Here is a 23714-nt window from a genome sequence, read left to right as displayed (position 1 = left end):
CTGGCTATATACTGCTGGCATTAAGGCTTGTCACTCACACTGGCCTGGCTTTATACTGATGACATTAAAGTTTGTCACTCACACTGGCCTGGCTATATACTGCTGGCATTAAGGCTTGTCACTCACACTGGCCTTGCTATATACTGATGACATTAAGGCTTGTCACTCACACTGGCATGACTATATACTGATGACATTAAGGCTTGTCACTCACACTGGCATGGCTATATACTGATGACATAAAGGCTTGTCACTCACACTGGCATGACTATATACTGCTGGCATTAAGGCTTGTCACTCACACTGGCATAACTATATACTGATGGCATTAAGGCTTGTCACTCACACACTAGGGGTAAAATTTAAACAATTTTGGTAGAGGACCTGTAGATGATATAAACCAAATATCAAAGCTCTAAGCCTTGTACAGTGTAACTTCTGAAAACCGAACACCTGTGGGACTAGCCAAAAAGTTCGGAATTTGGAAGTTTCTTGAATTCAGAAGTTCGGAATTATCTGAACAAATACAATTATTATACATCAACTGTTTCATAGTAAGACATGATGAAAAATATATGAAGCTGATTAAATTAATAAAATACTATTTTAAATTTCACCTATTACTGAATATGCTGATACAATAGCATAATGTTAATTATCACAATTTATTCTTTAGTTTATTTCATATACATGTAGTAGCTGCTATTTACCTGTAATTTTTTCATTTCATCACATTATTTTTCTCAAATTCTTAATTTTCACACTGTAAGCAAGTGTTTGTTGTAATTCTAATAAGTGTCAAGATAAATGGGTACTGGAAATTGGAAGATACTGACATTTTGAAGGTTTTTTAATAACAAGTATAATATTCCTTCACACCTTTTATAATTTCCGGATTTTGGAAGTAAATTTTTATTGATATAACCCAAATTTTACCAGAAAATCGTTCGGAATTCAGAATTTAGTAGTTCCGTAATTCAGAGGTTATAATTACATAGAAACCAGAAGGAGAAATTTCGGGACACTGAAAAATGTTCGGATTTCAGAAGTTTCCGGATTTTAGAAGTTCCGGAATTCAGAAGTTACACTGTACCTTCAGTCAAGAAAAAGTTTTAAGTTTTTACTATATGTGCTGTACATAATGAAAATCAATGATGCCCCCCACCCCCGGGCGGGGCCAATTTTAACCCTAGGGCTACAATTTGAACAATCTTGGTAAAAGTCCACTACATAATGTTTGAAGTTTCATGCCAAATATCTAACCTCGAGCCTTTTTCAATTCAGAGAAGATTTTTTAAGGTTTTAATACTATATACATATAAGGGAAACCTATGACACCCCCACCCCTGGGGCTTGGCCAATTTTGACACTAGGGGAGCACCTACAGATGATATTATATACCAAATATCAAAGCTCCCAGCTTTGTACTTCAGACAAGAAGATTTTTAAGATTTTACTATATTTACATAATGATAATCAATGATGCCCAAGGTGAGACCAATTTTGACCCTAGGGCTATAATTTGAACAACCTTGGTAGAGGTCTAAATAACAAAGCCTTTTGCAAAATATCTAAGTTTTAGGCCTTTTAGAAGAAAATGTTTTAAACTTTTTTTATAATTTCTTTACAGTCGTCATACACACACCCACCCACGCATGCATACACGCACCCACACACAGAAGCAAATTTCTATATGCCACCACATGTATGCCACCACATGGCAGACACTTGAAACACTTACTGGATGTGTTGCCCTGTCATAATTTATTAAATAAAGTGACACTTACTGGATGCTGTCCCTTTTACAGTACTACTTGCTCCATCAACAACAGTCTGGTACCTTGCACCTTCTGTGACTGTTTTACCACTAGCATCATCTTTAGTTTCAGCTGACTGGTTTGTGAATGGAAACAATAAAACACTACTTCCTTTGTCAATCAAACCATATGTTGCATGACCTGCTGACTTTACTGTTGAATATGTACCTTTAAAAATGGTAAACAATTATTTGAAATTGTTATTTTGTCCCACTAACAATTGAAGAAATTCAAGCTATGACAACTTTTGCTTCACTGGTGAAGGAAGGCATCAGGTGGCTTATTTTAGGAACAAACAGGTATCTATATGAACTAGACACAATTAAGCAGGACCTTATCTTGACACAAACAGGCACTTAAACTAGACACAATTAGGCACCTACATGAACTAGACACTAAAAGTACAAAGAAAAAAAGACACAGACACCCAAACTAGACACAAACAGGCACCTGAACTAGACACAAACAGGCACCTGAACTAGACACAAACAGGTACCTGAACTAGACACAAACAGGCACCTGAACTAGACACAAACAGGTACCTGAACTAGACACAAACAGGCACCTGAACTAGACACAAACAGGCACCTGAACTAGACACAAGCAGGAACTAGACACAAACAGGCACCTGAACTAGACACAAACAGGCACCTGAACTAGACACAAACAGGCACCTGAACTAGACACAAACATGCACCTGAACTAGACACAAACAGGCACCTGAACTAGACACAAACAGGCACCTGAACTAGGCACAAACAGGTACCTGAACTAGACACAAACAGGCACCTGAACTAGACACAAACAGGCACCTGAACTAGACACAAAACAGGCACCTGAACTAGACACAAACAGGCACCTGAACTAGGCACAAACAGGCACCTGAATTAGACACAAACAGGCACCTGAACTAGACACAAACAGGCACCTGAACTAGACACAAACAGGTACCTGAACTAGACACAAACAGGTACCTGAACTAGACACAAACAGGTACCTGAACTAGACACAAATAGGTACCTGAACTAGACACAAACAGGCACCTTTCCTATACACAAGCAGGAACCTTAACTAGACACAGGCTGTCCAGCACCTTCGGACATAAAATTTTAGGGCAATATTCTAGAAATATTAGGGCTAAAATTAGGAATTTTAGGGTACATAATAGAAATTTTAGGGCTAAAATTGGGAATTTTATAACTAAACTATGGCCCCAAAAGACCATGATGTGGGCTAACCTTTGCATATTTGATACAAAAGTAACTCACAAATAATGCTCTAGTTTAGTTAGAGCAAAGGTGTCTACCAGTGTGGACTCAATGGTCAACTGCCTCCCCTGCAGGAATGGTCATAGTCACACCATGTTCAAACCATATTTGAAATATGTTTTTTCAATGGCTGAACATGTCAAAAAGAACATGTTCTACCTATGTTTTGGGAATGTTATAACCACGAATGTCTAAAAAGAATTCTTATACAGTGAAATTCATGCACATTATGCAGCTTTTAAATATGGACAAATGAAATTTTTGTACATTTAGGAAGTAAAAAGGCATTAGCCTTAGTACAGTCATTTGAACAAATGGGAAGTATCTATAATCAATACACAGAATTGCACATCAAAAAAGTTCATCACACAGACCATTCAATTGCAGTCTACCTAGATCATACAATTGCAAAATGTGTGTACATGGTTAGAATTAATTTCGCAAAGTCTATGTTAACACATTTAGTACTTTACAATGTTGTTTTGAAATTATGCAGATTTAAATAAAAGAGTTGTGAGTAAACAAATTGTACATTAATTTTTGACAACTATTTATACATGTTTTTAATTAAAATTGTGTTACAACAGCTTCATAATGATCATTTTCAAATATGATATGATATAAATGGACCACTTCAGCCATTTGGAAAAAAAGAACAAACATAAAATTTAAGATATCTGGAGTTGGCAAAACAGTGTCAAAATATTCCAGAATAAGTCGACCTCTTATGGTTATGATTTAAGTTTCAGGACCATGATATGGTAGTGTTTTTGCTGTTAACAGTCAACATGATTATCAACAACTGCTTTGATTATGAAAAAGTAATGTTACAGACATAGTCAAAGTAACTTTTAGTTGGAACGAAACCATTTCAATGTCACCAATTTTGAGTTGGCAAATCATGTTAAAATCACTTTTGACCGTGTTCAAAACATGGTCCACTTTGTTATGTTCAAAAAATAGATAAATACAGAATCCCTAAAGAAAGCCCAACACGGCAAAATTGAAAATGTTGCAGGCTCGGTTTGATTGAGCCTGTTCATGGACGGTACTGGAAAGTGCAAGTTACCGTCCACCCCCCCTAGCACCGGCTTAAGCAGAATTCAACATTTAAACATGAAATAGTAAAATTTTGAATTTAGAAACATCCGCAGATGTGTTCATACGGCAGTCATCATGGAACCTTCAATGTGACACTTCTGTGCCATTCCATGAAAAGCGGCGTTATAATAATGGTCCCCAAGTAATAAAAAGCGTGTGCCCTAAACGAGAAAACAATGGGCAGAACTAAATAAAATGGAATTTTAAAAGGGGATCAGAGGTTATGAAGCCTGCGTATCACAGATAAGACGTCAAAAGACAAATTTCAAATTTAAAAAGCAGGCAACATATCCTAAGGGTGATTCAACATTATTCAAGTAGGAATATTGGAACCACCCAACTAGAAAATGCCGAAAAGTTGAAACTAAAAATACCACAAGCACAACAATAATGTCGTGCTGAACGACCTTCAAGGATCGAAAATATAACATCATTGATTAAATGTACGGGGAGACTTTTTACAGCCGCCACACGGCACAAATAGCACGGATGTGATCATAAAATAGATAAATACAGAATCCCTAAAGAAAGCCCAACACGGCAAAATTGAAAATGTTGCAGGCTCGGTTTGATTGAGCCTGTTCATGGACGGTACTGGAAAGTGCAAGTTACCTTCCACGCCCCCTAGCACCGGCTTAAGCAGAATTCAACATTTAAACATGAAATAGTAAAATTTTGAATTTAGAAACATCCGCAGATGTGTTCATACGGCAGTCATCATGGAACCTTCAATGTGACACTTCTGTGCCATTCCATGAAAAGCGGCGTTTGTCCCCAAGTAATAAAAAGCGTGTGCCCTAAACGAGAAAACAATGGGCAGAACTAAATAAAATGGAATTTTGAAAGGGGATCAGAGGTTATGAAGCCTGCGTATCACAGATAAGACGTCAAAAAACAAATTTAACAAGAGGGCCATGATGGCCCTGAGGTCGCTCACCTGTATATAGGCCCCCCCCCCCCCCCACCTGGCAGGGCCAATTTTAGAAGATTTTTTAAGTTTTTACTATACACATATAGTTAAAAACAATGACACCCCTAGGGCGGGGCCAAATTTGACCCCAGGGCTTTTATTTGAACAAACTTTGTAGACACTCACTAGAAGATGTTTCATGCTTAATATCTAAACTGTAGCTATTTGGGTTTTTTCAAAGAAGATTTTTTAAGTTTTTGCTATACACATATAAGGAAAATCAATGACCCCCGGGGCAGGGCCAATTTTGACCCCAGGGCTTTTATTTGAACAAACTTGGTAGACACCCATTAGAACATGTTTCATGCTAAATATCTTAGCTCTAGCTCTTTGAGTTCTTTAAAAGAAGATTTTTTAAGTTTCTACTAAATGCATATAGGGAAAATCAATGATCCCCTGGGGCGGGGCCAATTTTGACCCCGGGGCTTTTATTTGAACAAACTTGGTAGACACTCATTAGAAGATGTTTCATGCTAAATATCTTAGCTCTAGCTCTTTGGGTTCTTTAAAAGAAGATTTTTTAAGTTTTTACTATATGCATATAGGGAAAATCAATGACCCCCTGGGGCGGGGCCAATTTTGACCCCAGGGCTTTTATTTGAACAAACTTGGTAGACACTCACTAGAAGATGTTTCATGCCAAATATCTAAGCTCTAGTTCTTAGGGTTTTTTTAAAGAAGATATTTAAAGTTTTTTCTTTCAGTTGCCATGGCAACCAGAGTTCTGCATGGAATTAAATTCTTTGAACAATTTTTAAAGGTGACCACCAAAGGAACATTCCTGTGAAGTTTGGATGAAAATGGCTTAGTGGTTTATGAGGAGATGTCATTTAAAGTAAAAGTTTACGGACGGACGGACTGACGGACGCCGGACAAAAAGCGATCACAAAAGCTCACCCTGTCACTTTGTGACAGGTGAGCTAAAAAGCAGGCAACATATCCTAAGGGTGATTCAAATCATTTTCGCAGTGTTACAAGTTAAAAGTACGTTGATAACAAAAGATAAAAAATAGGAATTTCAGTGAAAAAATAGGGCATTTTTAGGAATTCCCTTTGAATTTTTCACTTTTTTAGGAATTTTAGCCAAACTGAAAAAAATTAGGATTTTTAGGAATTTTAGGGACACTGGACAGCCTGTTATAAGACACAAACAGGCACCTTAACTAGACATAAGAAGGCACATGAACAACATACAAATAGGCACCCAAACTAGACAAAAGCAGGAACCTTTACTAGACACAAACAGACACCCAAACTAGACACAATCAGGCACCTGCCTAAACTAGAAACTAAAGGTACACAGACAACCAGACTAGACACAATCAGGCACCTGAACTAGACACAATCAGGCACCTGAACTAGACACAAACAGGCACCTGAGCTAGGCACAAATAGGCACATGGATAAACAGGCACCTGAACTAGACTCAAACAGGTATCTGAACAAGACACAAACAAGCACCTGAACCCTGAACTAGACACAAACAGGCACCTGAACTGGACACAAACAGGCACCTGAACAAGACTCAAACAAGCACCTGAACTAGACAAAAACAGGCACATGAACTAGACACAAACAGGCACCTGAACTAGACACAAACAAGCACCTGAACCTTGAACTAGACACAAACAGGCACCTGAACTAGACACAAACAGGCATTTGAACTAGACACAAACAGGCATTTGAACTAGACACAAACAGGCACCTGAACTACACACAAACAGGCACCTGAACTACACACAAACAAGCACCTGAACTAGATTCAAACAGGCCCCTGGACTAGACACAAGTGGGCATCTGAACTAGGCACAAACATGCACCCAAAGTAGACACCAACAGGTGCCTGCATAAACAAGACACAAGCAGGTACCTGGCCTAGAAGTACTTAAGTTCTATTAAGGTCATTTAATATAAAAATAATTCAATAATACATCCTTTACAAACATCTTAAACTTATGCCAACTTATCAGTTCATCAGAGAATTTACTAACTTTTAAACTAATAAAGTATGGAATAGTCATGGTAATGTTGGTTAAAGGAAACAAATTAAGTAATGAAAACAAGTCAAGAAAAGAAAACAAGTTAAGTTATAATATATTTGAAAAATAAAACTTACTGCTTGCTGCCCTTGTAATTACATCACTAGTCATGTTGCACGCTGACAGTAAGGCTGATGAGGTACCTTCAATAACATATTAATATTATAACATAATTATTATAACAAGAGCCACCACCGGGTGGGGGCAACGCTTGACTTTTTTACATTTTCTAGTTTGATATACATGAAGGTCCTGACCGTAAAGATCTTGTGTCTTAATATTAAGATAATCCCTTTATAAATAACAAATTATAGCCATTTACAGAATAAAACAAAAGAATTTCATTTATTTGACCTTGACAGTCAATGTCAATTTAAGGTCAACCTCCCATCTAACTCATTCAATATGTTTGTTTGGTAGCATGTCTTGTTTTGTCCAAGTTTAAATCAAATCTGCATATAAATAACAAAATAATGACAATTTAACCAAAATTCAATAATTTATAAAGCTCAAGGTCAAGGTCAGTTCATCTGTTTAGAAGGTCTTGTCCAAAATGTTGTTTTGTCAAAGTATGAAGATAATCCATTAATAAATTATCAAGTTACAGTCAATTATAGAAAAAAATCAGTGAAAATTCAATAATTTAACCTTCAAGGTCATGAAAAAGCCAAGGTTAATTTGAGTTTGATATACATGGAAGTCTTATCCTAAGAAATGTTATATATGAAGTCAATCCATTCAAAAATAAAAGTAAATAAAATAAAAGTTTTTGCCAGCTACATCAAAAAAACAAGAGCTGTCACAGGAGACAGCGAAGCTCGACTAATAAAATACTGGATGCAGTAAGGAGGAAAAAACTATGAAAGAAAAATCAATTATGTATAATTATGTATTAAGTTACAGTAAAAAATAACATTTGTTAACATAAATTCCAAGATCAAGGGGAATAATTCTAGAAATAGTCACGCTAGTGTTATGAACCTTGTCACATAACATGTGTGTAATGATAAAAAAATTATATTTGAAGTTTGAAGTAGATACCTTAAAAAGTAAAGAACTTATAATATTTCTTAAAGAAAATCCTAAGTTCAAAGAGAGATAAATCTGTAAATATTGCTTCAAGAGTTATGAACATTGTCACATAAAATGTAATTAATGATAAGGAATAAGTATTTGAAGTTTGAGGCAGATACCTTTAAAACAAAAAAAGTTATAGTAAAAAATAACATTTTTCTAGTAAAAAAAACAAATTTTTTGTTTGGTTTTATGGCACACAAACACAGTTCAGGTTATATGACGCAGAAAGAAATATGCATATTTCACAATGTTCTTACCTCCATTAACAACTGATTTATTATCTGAATCCTCTATAACAGTTTTGCTACTTGTATCTTCTGCAACATGGATATTGTCTGTTGATGGTGCTAGACATACTGCCCCACTGACAGCACTCCCTATAATAATGCCTGTCTTAGTAGAAATTCCTAAAACACCAGCTGATTGCATTGCTGCAACAATACCTTAAATTATAAAAAAAAAACATTATAAAATAAATCAATTCAGTTTTTAAACAATATCAAAAGTTATAAAATAAATCATTTTAAGTACATGTATTAAACAAAAATTATTAAAGTGAATCCACGGTGCATATCCATATCGGTACCCTCTTTGCGAAATCTGCTGAAACGGTACCCTCTTTGTACAGGCCATTCTCTGCTCAAAACAAACCAGCGATGGATAACAAGCCAGTAAAAATTCATTGTAATAAGGAAAGGAGGTATGACACGTGGAAAAGATGTATACCACGGAACACTAGAATGTTTTATCTATGTACTGATTTGTCATGTGCCCGTTTTTCATGTACTGCAACTTCACAATAAGCTACAAAAAATCGACATGTCTTACCTCGCCCATCACCTCGACATATTTTTCGGGCTGAAATGAACCTGTGGCTTGATTATATATGCATCATACCTATCTAATATGTTCATTTACATATCATCTTCGGACAAATGGCAGTACATTGTCAAAAATAATGGTAAAATTCATAAAAACACCCTACTTTCAGTTTTGCAGCGGCACAGGCTACCTCTCTTCATTTGAATTTTTATATCACAGGTACCCTCTCATTTTTTAACACATAGGTATATAGACCCTTTCATTTAAGCGATAACAGTCAGTGAAGAGTTACTTCCCTTACCGGATGTGACGTAAATGGGGGATAAAACTATGCATGCCACATAGAAAGTTAGCTTATTGAAAAGTTAAATGCGTAAATACTGATCGTTCAATTATAATTATAACATGTAAAAATTTACGCATGCATACATAAATTCAATATCAAGACAATAGAAAAAAATACAAAAGCAAAGATTGAGATTAATTCTCGCTACCACAGATTTATAAATCTACATGTCGCAACGGAGTGAAACATCGAAATTTCAAAGTGAATATTTTTATTAGATCTAGATTTTCTCAAATGCCAGGATAAAAAGCTAGTAACTAAATCAAATTTTAATATTTTACAAACACCTATACACACCGAAATTGCCTATTATAAATTTAAATGGCCATTTTCTAGTTTTCTGTGTTATTTTCTGTCATTTTGAAAATTCTAATCCTTTATAACAACGTAATTCTTCCTTCGTGCTTGTGACAAACCTGAAAACACGGATTTATATTACATTAGTAATATAAATCCGTGTTGAAAATAAGATTGCCAATGTCTTTTAATGATTGTTTTTCAAGCTTTAATAGAACAATAACAGAATGCATTATGTCAATACTTATTGATTCTTTTTCATTACGCCGTATAAAAATATTTCAAAGAACCAGTGAAGGATATAATTTTATAAATATTCCGGAAAGAACGAAAACCATGTGGCATTGACTTTTATAACTTTAGATTCGCAACAGACGATAATAAGATAATTTTGATATTAAAAATCTATTCTGTAAAGACCTTTTCCCAGCAACTTATTTCATAGATAAATAGATGTGTATATATAAGCGCCACTGGGCCGTAACTTATTAATTAAAAGGGTACATATGTCGTATATACAAGCGGCACTTGGCTGTGATATCATAAATCATCAGGGTGCATTTCTTAGAGTTATAACATTACATCAGATTACGTCACTTTTGTTAGTTGTCAAAATTTTTATGGTCCGAATTTTGTTATGGATCATCCTAGGGACTTAATTGGTCATGCCTTACTGATTTGATACTCGATCCAGAGTCCTACCAACTGGCACAGTCAAAAATACGTAAAATTATAATTCAGTTAATAACAACTTGTTTTTTTTTTTGATTTTTTTTAAATTTTTTGTGTTTTTTAAATTATTTGATAAGCAGAGTATGAATTAAAAAGTATCCAGTTGAAAATATTACTTTACCAGCTTGAATAATATTTGTGTGATGTACGATTTTTTGAGAGTGCATTTTTGCCGACACAAATAGTATACAGTCCTGTACATTCAAAAGAATTTTTATTTTTTACGCCTTTACATTTTTTTTAAATTACATAGATTTATATTGTTTTCTTTTCTTTGTCTTAGTAATGCTTAAATCAAAATTATTTTAATAAACCAGTATCTTGCAATTAATTATTACGCAGCCGTTTTTCGAAACTACAGAATCCTTACATTTTTGAAACTCAAAATATCTTTTTGTTATTTTATATTAGCAGAGACCTAGATACATTATTTATATCTCTGATATTAGCAAGTTAGTACGATTTAACTGCCTGGTAAAATTTTCATTATTAAGAATCTAACGAAAATGGTAAGATCATGATCAGTTACCCAGGAATATGGTCTACTATTAAAACAAATCGTTAACCATATTATATAGTAAACATATTTATTCATTTCACCATCCTTTTTATGTAATATCTTATTTAATTACACAAAATTTTGGCAATTTCAATCTGCCAATCTTAAAAGAGAAAGGTTTAAGATCTTTATATCCTTCTATTATTATACATAATCGTATCGGCATTGTCCACCGTATCCCCCAATGACGTCATCCAAGGGCGACAACTTGAAAACGGTCTTAAATGTCATTTTAATGAAAGGGTCTATATACTCAATGCACGACATATGCTTTTATTTGCGTTAATCGTTAAGTATGTAATAATTACATAAATAAAGAAATATTACATACCTAAAGATTAACGCAAATAAAAGCATATGTCGTGCCTTGAGGGTACCTATGTGTAAAAAAATGAGAGGGTACCTGTGATATAAAAATTCAAATGAAGAGAGGTAGCCCGTGCCGCTGCAAAACTGAAAGTAGGGTGTTTTTATGAATTTTACCATTATTTTTGACAATGTACTGCCATTTGTCCGAAGATGATATGTAAATGAACATACTAAATAGGTATGATGCATATATAATCAAGCCACAGGTTCATTTCAGCCCAAAAAATATGTCGAGGTGATGGGCGAAGCAAGACATGTCGATTTTTTGTAGCTTATTGTGAATTTGTAGTACATGAAAAATGGGAACATGACAAATCAGCACATAGATAAAACATTCTAGTGTTCCGTGGTATACATCTTTTCTACGTGTCATACCTTCTTTCCTTATCATATTGAATTTTTACTGTATTGTTATCCATCGCTGGTTTGTTTTTAGCAGAGAGTGGCCTGTGCATGTGCAAAGAGGGTACCGTTTCAGTAGATTTCGCAAAGAGGGTACCGATATGGATATGCACCGTGGAATCTGTCTATTTATACTGGAAGGTCTGTTATACATGTATGTACACCAAAATTGAATATGTCCATAGTATATAGTATCATATGTAACAACAAACCAAAAAATAATTATATATAATTAAGGATGCTGTTTAAATTTTGTTACTAAATCACCTTAGGCTATCAACATTTTTACATAGAAATATTTTATAAGAATATGCAAATTCTATTGTTCTAATAGATAACTTGAAAAAATTATTAAAAATTTGTCCATTGTAGACCAATCCAGTTTAAATAGATCAATTTGATACATATTAAGTAACAAGAGCCACTGCTGGGCAGGGGTAACGCTCCTAAACTTATTTATTTTTTTAACATATTGTATGATAAATCCCTTAATTATTAGATACACATCAGATGGACTGATCCAAATGGAGAGCAAAAATCCATCAGGTTAAAGTTTAAATCAGAGCATTGTCAAATGTCTAAGAAAAATTCTGGAATACAACAAAGACATACTAGTGGCTGGTATTCCTCCACCATTTGCTACAGCTACCATGGACATCCACTTGGCTGCTACAGAGCCAGCAGCAATTCCACCTGCTTTAAATCCCAAGGTAGATATAACCAAAGGGGCTCCTAAATATACAGATGGTACTGCCACAGCTGTTGCTATTCCGACTTTTTTCCATGGTATATTTTCAAACGTTTCTGGTGTTCCTATGCATGAACCTATTTTCTTCAAAGGTATTTTTGATACAGCTTGGTTTATTTGCTCTAGTGTTGACATATTTGTCTGAAATAAATCAAATATTGCTTAGCCTTTAAAGGAACTCCACTGAGGTTTGTCAGGCAATTTGGTGTCCCCAATAAAATGTACACAAATTTCTACACAAATCACAATATTATAACTAAAATGACAATGACTTACCTTTAACAACAATTACGCTAGAAAATGCATTTTTTACATGAGCTTTTGATGCAGAAATGAAAGTTGGATTTCCCAGACTTGTACAGATGTTACCTACCAATCAATCGGGTATGACTAAAATACGCAATGGTGTTTTTTAGGAGGCAAGGGAGTAAACGGCCAAATGTCATCATATAAAGTTTAAGACCCCTTTAATGAAACCATTATTATGAAGTGTGTCAACACTTATTGTGTATCTTTTACAAACGTCTAACTTTTAGGGGAAGGATTTATTTTGGAAAAACACAATGTTTTATTAGAGAATGTAGGACAAAACCCCACCAGTTAAAACCCACCACTCAAAATTTTATAGAGTGGACAAAACCCCACCACTAAATTTTATAGAGTAGACAAAACCCCACCACTTAATTTTACAGAGTGGACAAAACCCCACCACTTCAGTTTTATAGAGTGGACAAAACCCCACCACTTAATTTTACAGAGTGGACAAAACCCCACCACTTCAGTTTTATAGGGTAGACAAAACTTTCTTGTAAAAATGTTAAAAAACAAACAATTGTGCATCAGCAGAAACTCCAAAGAATGTGTGAACAACTCATCAATAAGAAGAAGACTGTTAGTACCCGAGTTTCTTCAGGCTATCAGCCACAGTATCCACTTAAACTAAGTACAATGAAGGAAAATTGACTGAACTGAATGAATTAGAAATGTGCTATAAAAATGTGCTATTTTTTAATCATTAATTGATGAAAATGTGCTACATTCTTGATTAATAGTAAGTAGTTTATTTTTTATATAATTAAATTGAAGAAATGAATTTGAAGAAACTAAAAAAAATGGATAATTCAAGGTCATAAATGTGGCACAGTCTCAAATAAATGACTACTCTTTGATGTTGATTTAACAGTTTGTAAATTATTTGTATAATCTCTTATATTACACAAATGTTATATTGAAATTAAAAAATAAAATGTGAAAATGTGTACTGTATATTAAATATATTTTAATTCATCAAATCTTGCCCAATAATTGGTAAGTGGTGGGATTTTGTCCACTCTGTAAAATTTAGTGGTGGGGTTTTGTCCACTCTATAAAATTTAGTGGTGGGGTTTTGTCCACTCTATAAAATTTTGAGTGGTGGGGTTTTAACTGGTGGGGTTTTGTTTGTCTTCCTTTATTAAATAGTATTAGTTAAAATATCCTTTATTAATGGTTTATAATAAAAAAAATAGACAGTCCAAGAATACAATGTATAATAAAAAATCTCAAGAGTTTTTAATACATGTTTGTCAATATACAATTTTTAGACAATATGTGTTCCAAGATAATAACAAGAGCTGTCAGAAGGACAGCGCGCTCGACTTTTTTAGTGCTTGCCTATAAAACAAAACTTTGACAGTTAAGGGCACACAAGACTTTAACTAGGAATTTCTAAGTACAAATCAAGAAACATTTTCACAGAGTTATCTTCTCTTGCTTACAGATAGGTCTCATGATGGCACATAAGAACTCCAACTTCCAAAGTAATATCTCAAATGGTTAGGTCAACAAGTGGACAAGAATGAAAATTTTAACTGAGTTTCTAAGTCAAAAAGGGCCATAATTCAAATAAAATCCTTAACAGAATTACCTTCTCCTGCCCATGTTTGGGACCATGATGGTAAACAAGTATTCCAACTTTCAATTTAATATCTCAACCAGTTCAGTCAAAAAGTTGACTGGTACAAAAAACTTAACCAAGATTCTAAGTCGATAAAAGGCCTTAATTTTTAAAACAAATCCCTGACAGAGTTACCTTCTCTTGCGTACAGATGGGGGTAATGATGTGAAATAGCATTAAAAAGTTTCAAAGCAATATCTCAAAGGGTTAAGGCAATAAGTGGATTTTACCCATATTCAATGTATTTTCTAAGTCAAAAAGGGGCATAATTCTGTCAAAAACCTTGACAGAGTTATGTCCTCTTGTCTGTTGATGAAGGTCGTGATGGTAAACAAGTATGGTCAGTTTCAAAGCAATACCTCCAATGGTTTTGAAATAAAGTGAGGTGGTACAAAAAACTTAACCAAGCTCAATACACTTTCTAAGTCAAAAAAGGGCCATAATTCTGTCAAAAACCTTGACAGAGTTATGTACTCTTGTCTGTAGATGGAGGTTATGATGGTGAACAAGTATGGTAAGTTTCAAAGCCATACTTGTAATACTTCTGAAATAAAGTGGGGTGGTACGAAAAACTTAACCAAGGTGTGACGCCAACGCTAACGCCGACGCCGACGCCGGGGCGAGTAGGATAGCTCCCCTTTTCATAGAAAAGTCGAGCTAAAAATAACAATAAGTAATAACAAGAGCTGTCAGTAGGACAGCAACGCTCGACTATTCTTTAAGTGCTTGATAGTAAAAAAAATGCTTGATACAGTTACCTCCTCCTGTTTACAGGTTGGGGTCATGATGGTGAACAAGTGTGCAAAGTTTCAAAGCCATAATTGTCAATGGACTTTGAAAATATTTGAACTATTACAAAAACTTTAACATAAATTCTAAGTCGAAAAAGGGGCATAATTTTGTCAAAATGCTTGATAGAGTTACCTCCTCCTGTTTACAGGTTGGGGTCATGATGTTGAACAAGTGTGCAAAGTTTCAAAGCCATATGTCAATGGACTTTGAAAATATTTGAACTATTACAAAAACTTTAACGTAAATTCTAAGTCGAAAAAGGGGCATAATTCTGTCAAAATGCTTGATAGAGTTACATCCTCCTGTCTACAGGTTGGGGTCATGATGTTGAACAAGTGTGCAAAGTTTCAAAGCCATATGTCAATGGACTTTGAAAATATTTGAACTATTACAAAAACTTTAACGTAAATTCTAAGTCAAACAAGAGCTGTCGGTAGGACAGCAAAGCTCGACTATTCTTAGTGCTTTGATAGTAAAAAAATGCTTGATACAGTTACCTCCTCCTGTTTACAGGTTGGGGTCATGATGGTGAACAGTGTGCAAAGTTTCAAAGCCATATGTCAATGGACTTTGAAAAAATATTTGAACTATTACAAAAACTTTAACGTAAATTCTAAGTCGAAAAAGGAGGCATAATTTTGTCAAAATGCTTGATAGAGTTTACCTCCTCCTGTCTACAGGTTGGGGTCATGATGGTAACAAGTTGCAAAATTTCAAAGCAATATGTCAATGGACTTGAAAATATTTGAACTATTACAAAAACTTTAACGTAAATTCTAAGTCAAAAAAAGAGGCATAATTCTGTCAAAATGCTTGATAGAGTTACCTCCTCCTGTTCTACAGGTTGGGGTCATGATGGTGACAAGTGTGCAAAGTTTCAAAGCCATATGTCAATGGACTTTGAAAATATTTGAACTATTACAAATCTAAGTCAAAAAAGGGGCATAATTCTGTGTCAAAAATGCTGATAAGAGTTACCTCCTCCTGTCTACAGGTTGGGGTCATGATGGTGAACAAGTGTGCAAAGTTTCAAAGCCATGTCTATGGACTTTGAAAATATTTGAACTTATTACAAAAACATATTCTAAGTCGAACAAGAGCTGTGGTGTAGGACAATGACTATTCTTAGACCTCCTCCTGAAAATGGTGAACAAGTGTGCAAAGTTTCAAAGCCATATTACAAAAACTTTAACGTAAATTCTAAGTCGAAAAAGGGGCATAATTCTGTCAAAATGCTTGATAGAGTTACCTCCTCCTGTTTACAGGTTGGTGTCATGATGTTGAACAAGTGTGCAAAGTTTCAAAGCCATATGTCAATGGACTTTAAAAATATTTGAACTATTACAAAATCTTTAACGTAAATTCTAAGTTGAAAAAGGGGCATAATTCTGTCAAAATGCTTGATAGAGTTACCTCCTCTTGTCTACAGGTTGGGGTCATGATGGTGAACAAGTGTGCAAAGTTTCAAAGCCATATGTCAATGGACTTTGAAAATATTTGAACTATTACAAAAACTTTAACGTAAATTCTAAGTCGAAAAAGGGGCATAATTCTGTCAAAATGCTTGATAGAGTTACCTCCTCCTGTCTACAGGTTGGGGTCATGATGGTGAACAAGTGTGCAAAGTTTCAAAGCCATATGTCTATGGACTTTGAAAATATTTGAACTATTACAAAAACTTTAACATAAGTGGTTACGCCGATGCCGAGGCTCGGGTGACTGCAATAGCTCTACTTATTCTTATCGAATAGTCGAGCTAAAAGGGGCATAATTCTGTCAAAATGCTTGATAGAGTTACCTCCTCCTGTCTACAGGTTGGGGTCATGATGGTGAACAAGTGTGCAAAGTTTCAAAGCCATATGTCTATGGACTTTGAAAATATTTGAACTATTACAAAAACTTTAACGTAAATTCTAAGTCGAAAAAGGGGCATAATTCTGTCAAAATGCTTGATAGAGTTACCTCCTCCTGTCTACAGGTTGGGGTCATGATGGTGAACAAGTGTGCAAAGTTTCAAAGCCATATGTCAATGGACTTTGAAAATATTTGAACTATTACCTAAACTTTAACATAAGTGGTTACGCCGACGCCGACGCTCGGGTGACTGCAATAGCTCTACTTATTCTTATCGAATAGTCGAGCTAAAAATTAAGTTGGGGGAAATAATTACTCACTTTGCATAATATGAGTTTTACATTTTGATAATTAAAATAGGTAACATGTACCATGTTAACAAAATGTAAATGATAAGCACTTAACTAAACTACATTACAGAAAGTAATATTTAACGTGTAACAATTTCTTCGAGCTGTACCTCTGGCTCTGGATAGATATTTGAATGTTTTAATAATAATAATAATAATAATAATAAATTTTCCTCGGGCAGCCGGCCTAATAATAATAATAATAATAAATTTTCCTCGGGCAGCCTGCCTAATAATAATAATAATAATAAATTTTCCTCGGGCAGCCTGCCTAATAATAATAATAATAAATTTTCCTCGGGCAGCCTGCCTAATAATAATAATAATAATAAGTTATCCTCGGGCAGCCTGCCTAATAATAATAAATTTTCCTCGGGCAGCCTGCCTAAAAATAATAATAATAACAAATTTTCCTCGGGCAGCCTGCCTAATAATAATAATAAATTTTCCTCGGGCAGCCTGTCTAATAAATAATAATAATAAAATTTTCCTCAGGCAGCCTGCCTAATAATAATAATGATAATAAATTTTCCTCGGGCAGCCTGCCTAATAATAATAATAATAATAATAAATTTTCCTCGGGCAGCCTGCCTAATAATAATAAATTTTCCTCGGGCAGCCTGCCTAATAATAATAATGATAATAAATTTTCCTCGGGCAGCCTGCCTAATAATAATAATAATAATAAATTTTCCTCGGGCAGCCTGCCTAATAATAATAATAATAATAAACTTTCTCGGGCAGCCTGCCTAATAATAATAATAAACTTTCCTCGGGCAGCCTGGCTTATAATAATAATAATAATAAATTTTCCTCGGGCAGCCTGCCTAATAATAATAAATTTTCCTCGGGCAGCCGGCCTAATAATAATTATAATAACAAATTTTCCTCGGGCAGCCGCCTAATAATAATAATAATTAATTTTCCTCGCGCAGCCTGCCTAATATAATAATAATAATAAATTTTCCTCGGGCAGCCTGGCTTATAATAATAATAAATTTTCCTCGGGCCAGCCTGGCTTATAATAATAATAATAATAAATTTTCCTCGGGCAGCCTGCCTAATAATAATAATAATAATAAATTTTCCTCGAGCAGCCTGGCTATAATAATAATAAATTTCCTCGGGCAGCCTGCCTAATAATAATAATAATAATAAATTTTCCTCTGGCAGCCTGCCTAATATTAATAATAATAATAATAAATTTTCCTCGGGCAGCCTGCCTATTGATTGGAGACAAATGATTCTACAAATGATTGGTAATATTACACAATCAAACATGCCTAATAATAATAATAATAATAAATTTTCCTCTGGCAGCCTGCCTAATAATAATAATAATAATAAATTTTCCTTGGGCAGCCTGCCTATTGATTGGAGACAAATGATTCTACATGATTGGTAATATTACACAATCAAACATAAGTTATCTAAGTACAGTACAGATAACGAGGAATATGCAAATTCCTCAAGTAATTACAAAAAGCGTGACTCCGAGTGGATTATAAATTTCTCGTACACAAAAGAGTGACTCCGCGTTGATAACGAGAATAGAATAGAATAACTTTTATTTCCAATCAAGGTTCATGTTAAATGACATGTGAATCACAATAATAATAATGAGATCAAAGATCAAATAAAGACGTTAAAGAAACTAAAACTTGATTCGTATTACAGTAACAACAATAAACTTAAAGAAAAAAAAACAAAAACAAAAACAAAACAAACAAACACAGCAAATGACAGGGTTTCGCGAACTACAATTAAACATCATAACTACATAATTAAATATATGAATTGAAAATTACATTTTGTTTTTATTTTTCGAATAACATTTAATTTACACAAACAGATAGCGTATACCTGTTTTGTAACAAAACTGTACAATACACATGTCTCTCTCAAAAAAAAATATTAATATACATATATATATATATACCAAGTTAAATTAATTTATGTTTTCTCATTATCATTTCTGAGTTTAAAACAAGTAAAAATAAAATCTACAAATTGTTTTATGATTTTTTCATCTTCGTTGCTCATTCACCAAATGAATTTGCTTATTTCAGACATTTTTTCAAAGTTTAAATTCTTATCTTTTATTTCATTATATAAAATGCTGCGTTGACTAGTAAAAGCATTGCAAGCAGTAACAAAATGTAGCTCGTCTTCAACTTCATTTGAGTTGCAAACTTCGCAAAATCTTTTATCTGACTTGATTTTTTTATATCTCCCAATCTCTACTGGGATCCTACATATTACCGGACAAAATATGATGTTTTTTCGCTGTAATTTTTATTCAAAATAATAAAAAAGAATGAAATTTTACCCAAATATATGTGGGTTCTTAATATAAGTAAACATTCCTTTATCAAACATAAAATCAAACATTTGACCGTAGAAATGTGTCTTTAAATTAGGGCATTAAAAGAGGAAAAAAATCGTGTAGACAACTCAATTTACCGGACATGTATGGAACATTGTGTTTCAATTTTTTTTTGCAGTCTTAAATTGAAATTTAGCAAGGAAACTACGACTATTGAATGTCAATGTAAGATACTGGGAAAAACCAGTATGTTACTAAAATAGAAACGGCCGCCATGCTTGTTACGAAGAGGCCAATATAGGGGTGTAATTGAAATCTACACTATTAACTCAATTAACGTAATCATTCTTCATGGTCCTTAAACTTATGAAACATTTTGATATTCAAATGGAATTCTGTTCTTTGTCATACAGTTTCCCTTTGGTCATCATGTAGCATGTTGCAAAAGCCATAAAGTCTTTTTCTTGTACATTTCATGTAAAGTTCCCTCCCATGGGCGTAACCCGTTTCCTTATAATATTATTTATGTATTTTAATTTGCATTTCTTTGTAAAAGACAACAACGAGATATTGTTTGAACGAATCTGAAATTAACATTTTATCATTAAAGTATGTTACGATTGTCCCCTGAGGAATTAAAAGTAAAACCTAAAAAGTATCTAAAATAACCCATTAAGGGCCTCAATATTCGGGAATGCGCAGCACAGATTATTCCCCCGCATGACCAGGTCGTGGAATAACTAGTAAACAAAAGGGTATGTTAGTAAATAAAGAACTGAATCAACAATATTTGCCTGAGAGTGGTTTTGTTGTTATTTACTTTGAAATAGAAAGTGTGTGTACGATTCAGACCGGATGATTTTTGAATCGAGGAAAAACATAAAGCCTTATTTAACATGAATAGCTTTTGTCCGGTAAACTGATTGTCCGGTAAACATGTAGGATCCCAGTATCTGTAATTTGTGAGAACTTATCCTTAACTTTGTAAAACAAGCTCTAATATTTTTATCTTTGATTACTGCTAAATAAGGTTCCCTACAAAAATTTGTTTTAAACAGTGCATAAGTACGTAGTTTTCCATCATTATCAACAGCATTTTTTAATTTATCTATAAATCGAATTTTAAAAGTGCTCAACAGTTGTTTTCAAACAACAACATACAGATTCTTATCACTATATTGACTTTCAGGTATTTTAAAATATTTTAGTATGAAGAAGACATTGGATAACCAACTGTTTTTTTTTTTTTAATTGTACAAATTTTCACTTTCAACATAAGCATTTTTTAAAAGTTCACTAATTGGAGATTTGGTTAACCTTGTATAATACTTAATACAACTGATTATGCAATCAAAATATAAAGGAAATCTCCCTAATTTACCTAAAACAGCATCATTGCATGCTACAATTCAGTCCGCGGGACTCCTAGTCCAACTAATTAGACTTGTCAAAGAGACACCGAGATAATTTTGGACGGGCGCTGTCTTGTAACGGTTTGACAGTAAGAAAAAAAAGTCTGTAAAATGGGTCAAACCGTTCACGCAAAATTACACGGTGATAGGGCGATTACCACAACTTTTCCGCGCAACGTCAAAATATCTTACTTCTGTCCGAGACACCGTATATTTCTGTGGTACAAAATGGACAGCAAGCCTGTAACCGAGACGAAAACAGCATATAATTTGCTCAAAACAAGGTAAAATCATCATTTTTTCTTTTTCATCGAATGTGCCATTTAATTTGAAACTTATTTATCTTTACTACATGCAAAATGCTTCATTAATTAAGTCAGGATAGTGAAAACATTTAGGGTATACTGAAAAAAATCTGTCCGTTCAGTTCATATAACTGGTCAAAATACAATATAAATATGTACATTATTGTCGTATGAACAAGTTACAATACATAAATAACCCGTTTTTTGTATATTTGGTATGATTTTTATGTTTCCACGTGTGTATTTTAAGGCACCGCACAACTTTGTCAATCATAAGATTAGGGCACCGCATTATTCCTCCTTAAAATCACCGCATTTTTCTGTCTTTTTAGCTGACCGTTGATTTTTTATATTAATGTTTGCTTTCAGAAAAAGAAGACGTTCAAACCTATGTCTGAACAAGCAAAAGCAACGTGCGAAATTGGCAAAGCTGCAGATACTGCAGCAACTGGAGAGCGCCCAACTAAGTCTTCTGATATCAGCAGTACGCCAATGGATCAGCGCCTCCCTGTATTTCAGGACGATATGCGTAACGCACAACATAAGAAAAAGAATATGAAGTCAAACTTTCGCAAAAGATTGTTTAAAAAAAGCACATTGGAGACGATGACTGAAGAGATTATGGAAATATTGCCCGGGTTCCTGCAAAAACTACACCATGAAAATTTGTGTTATGACTTTTGCAACTTTATCAAATTAGTATGCAATAAGAAATTCCCATTAACAAATAGTTCATTCCTTTTGTTTCTCGATGTTGTTTGATGACCACACGTATAGTCTGCCAAGAACTTCAATCTTTCCATGTGGGGTTTATCAGTTTGAATAAGTTCGAAAAGGAAAAGACATCCTTATCTATATATAGATACCATTGCACTTATCTAACTGGTAGTATTAACACAGATCAGACCTTCAGAAATTTTCCATAACATAACGTATGATATAACAGCAACATAACATAACAGCAAGTAAACAATCTTTCATCAAACTTTCATCAAATAAAAGTTATTATAAAACATATTTGTAAGAAGATTGTATAATTCAAAAGAAGACGGTTCCAGTATTTATCGGTCTAACGGAAAAAGAATGCGGTGTTTGAATTCAGTGTTGTACGGTGCTCCAATATTCGGGTCAGTAGGCCTTTTTTCAACAAATATTCCCTGAAATTTACGATAGAAACACACAATTTTGTATGGAACTTGAACTTAGGGTTAACCATAATAAATATACGAGCTCGTTAGGTCATTGAACAAAGACATCGTCGTTATAACACATGTTTTTGTGACAAGTACGAGTCATGTTGAGGTACACACGATCTTTTGTAAACACTATTTTCTTCGAAGTATGTGTTTTTTGTGAATTGTATTGTGCTAGATTAACAATAAATTGTCTCAAAAATTCGATGGAATACTTAAACAATTGGAATAATCTTGCAATGTCCAGCAGTAAGATATTTTGTAAGCTATTACCTGGAATTTGTTTATCCCGCCATTAATATTTTGTCCAGAAATATACGGTGTCTCGGTCAGAAGGATGATTTTGACGTTGCGCAGAAAAGTTGTGGTAATCGCCCTATCACCGTGAATTAATTAGGCTACGGGACTCCGTGAATCTCCGAGTCAAAAAGAGTGACTCCGAGAAAATAAGATTGATTTGGTACACGTATGCTATATTTATTTATTAATATAATGCTCTACCTCTAAAATAAAATCCTTCAACGCATGTATTATTCATTCAAAATAACAATGTTGTCGAAAATTCCTCGTCACAAGTGAAAACGAAAGTAGACACACTTGATTCATTAATTAATGGGGGAAAATCGGAAAATCCCGGGATCGCCTACAGAAAAGCCGGGATCCGGGATCGTATTAAACATATAGTAATCCCGGGAATTGACCACCAGTTCTCGGTGTCGACGATGAATTATCGATTATCTCATGCATTTCGTCAAAGATATGCTTGTGATATGCTTGTTGACAATTTTAATGATGGTTTTTTTATTGTTGATGACTATGATATATTTGTGTATTTGAATGATTTTCGGTACGGGTTTGCCTAAAATACGAAAGTGAGATTTTTGACGAAACTGAGCGAAAGTGAGCGAAAGTGACTTTTAAAATATTAATTGTAACGTTTTAATAGACTGACTTATTCTGACTTTTACAATAAAATTGCAGTTTGTAGACGTAAATTAT

At 34.0% G+C, this 23714-nt stretch overlaps 1 protein-coding gene across 1 annotated transcript; it reads right to left on the bottom strand.

Annotated features, from left to right (window-relative positions):
• Window positions 1-1752: 1752 nt before the first annotated feature.
• On the bottom strand, window positions 1753-23453 carry LOC132742909 (uncharacterized; the record flags this gene model as incomplete). The annotated part of the gene is given in 5 exon segments (XM_060731417.1): window positions 1753-1985; window positions 7273-7338; window positions 8530-8715; window positions 12412-12688; window positions 23217-23453. Coding segments are annotated over 4 exon segments (741 nt in total). The 3' UTR covers window positions 1753-1767.
• Between the last annotated feature and the right edge of the window lie 261 nt (window positions 23454-23714).

The sequence above is a fragment of the Ruditapes philippinarum genome, unplaced genomic scaffold, assembly GCF_026571515.1.
Source record: "Ruditapes philippinarum isolate M1 unplaced genomic scaffold, ASM2657151v2 ctg3828_1_1_1_1, whole genome shotgun sequence".
Lineage (NCBI taxonomy): Eukaryota > Metazoa > Mollusca > Bivalvia > Venerida > Veneridae > Ruditapes > Ruditapes philippinarum.
The sequence above is the reverse complement of the archived record's forward strand: the minus strand, read 5'-3'. Positions and strand labels throughout refer to the sequence as shown.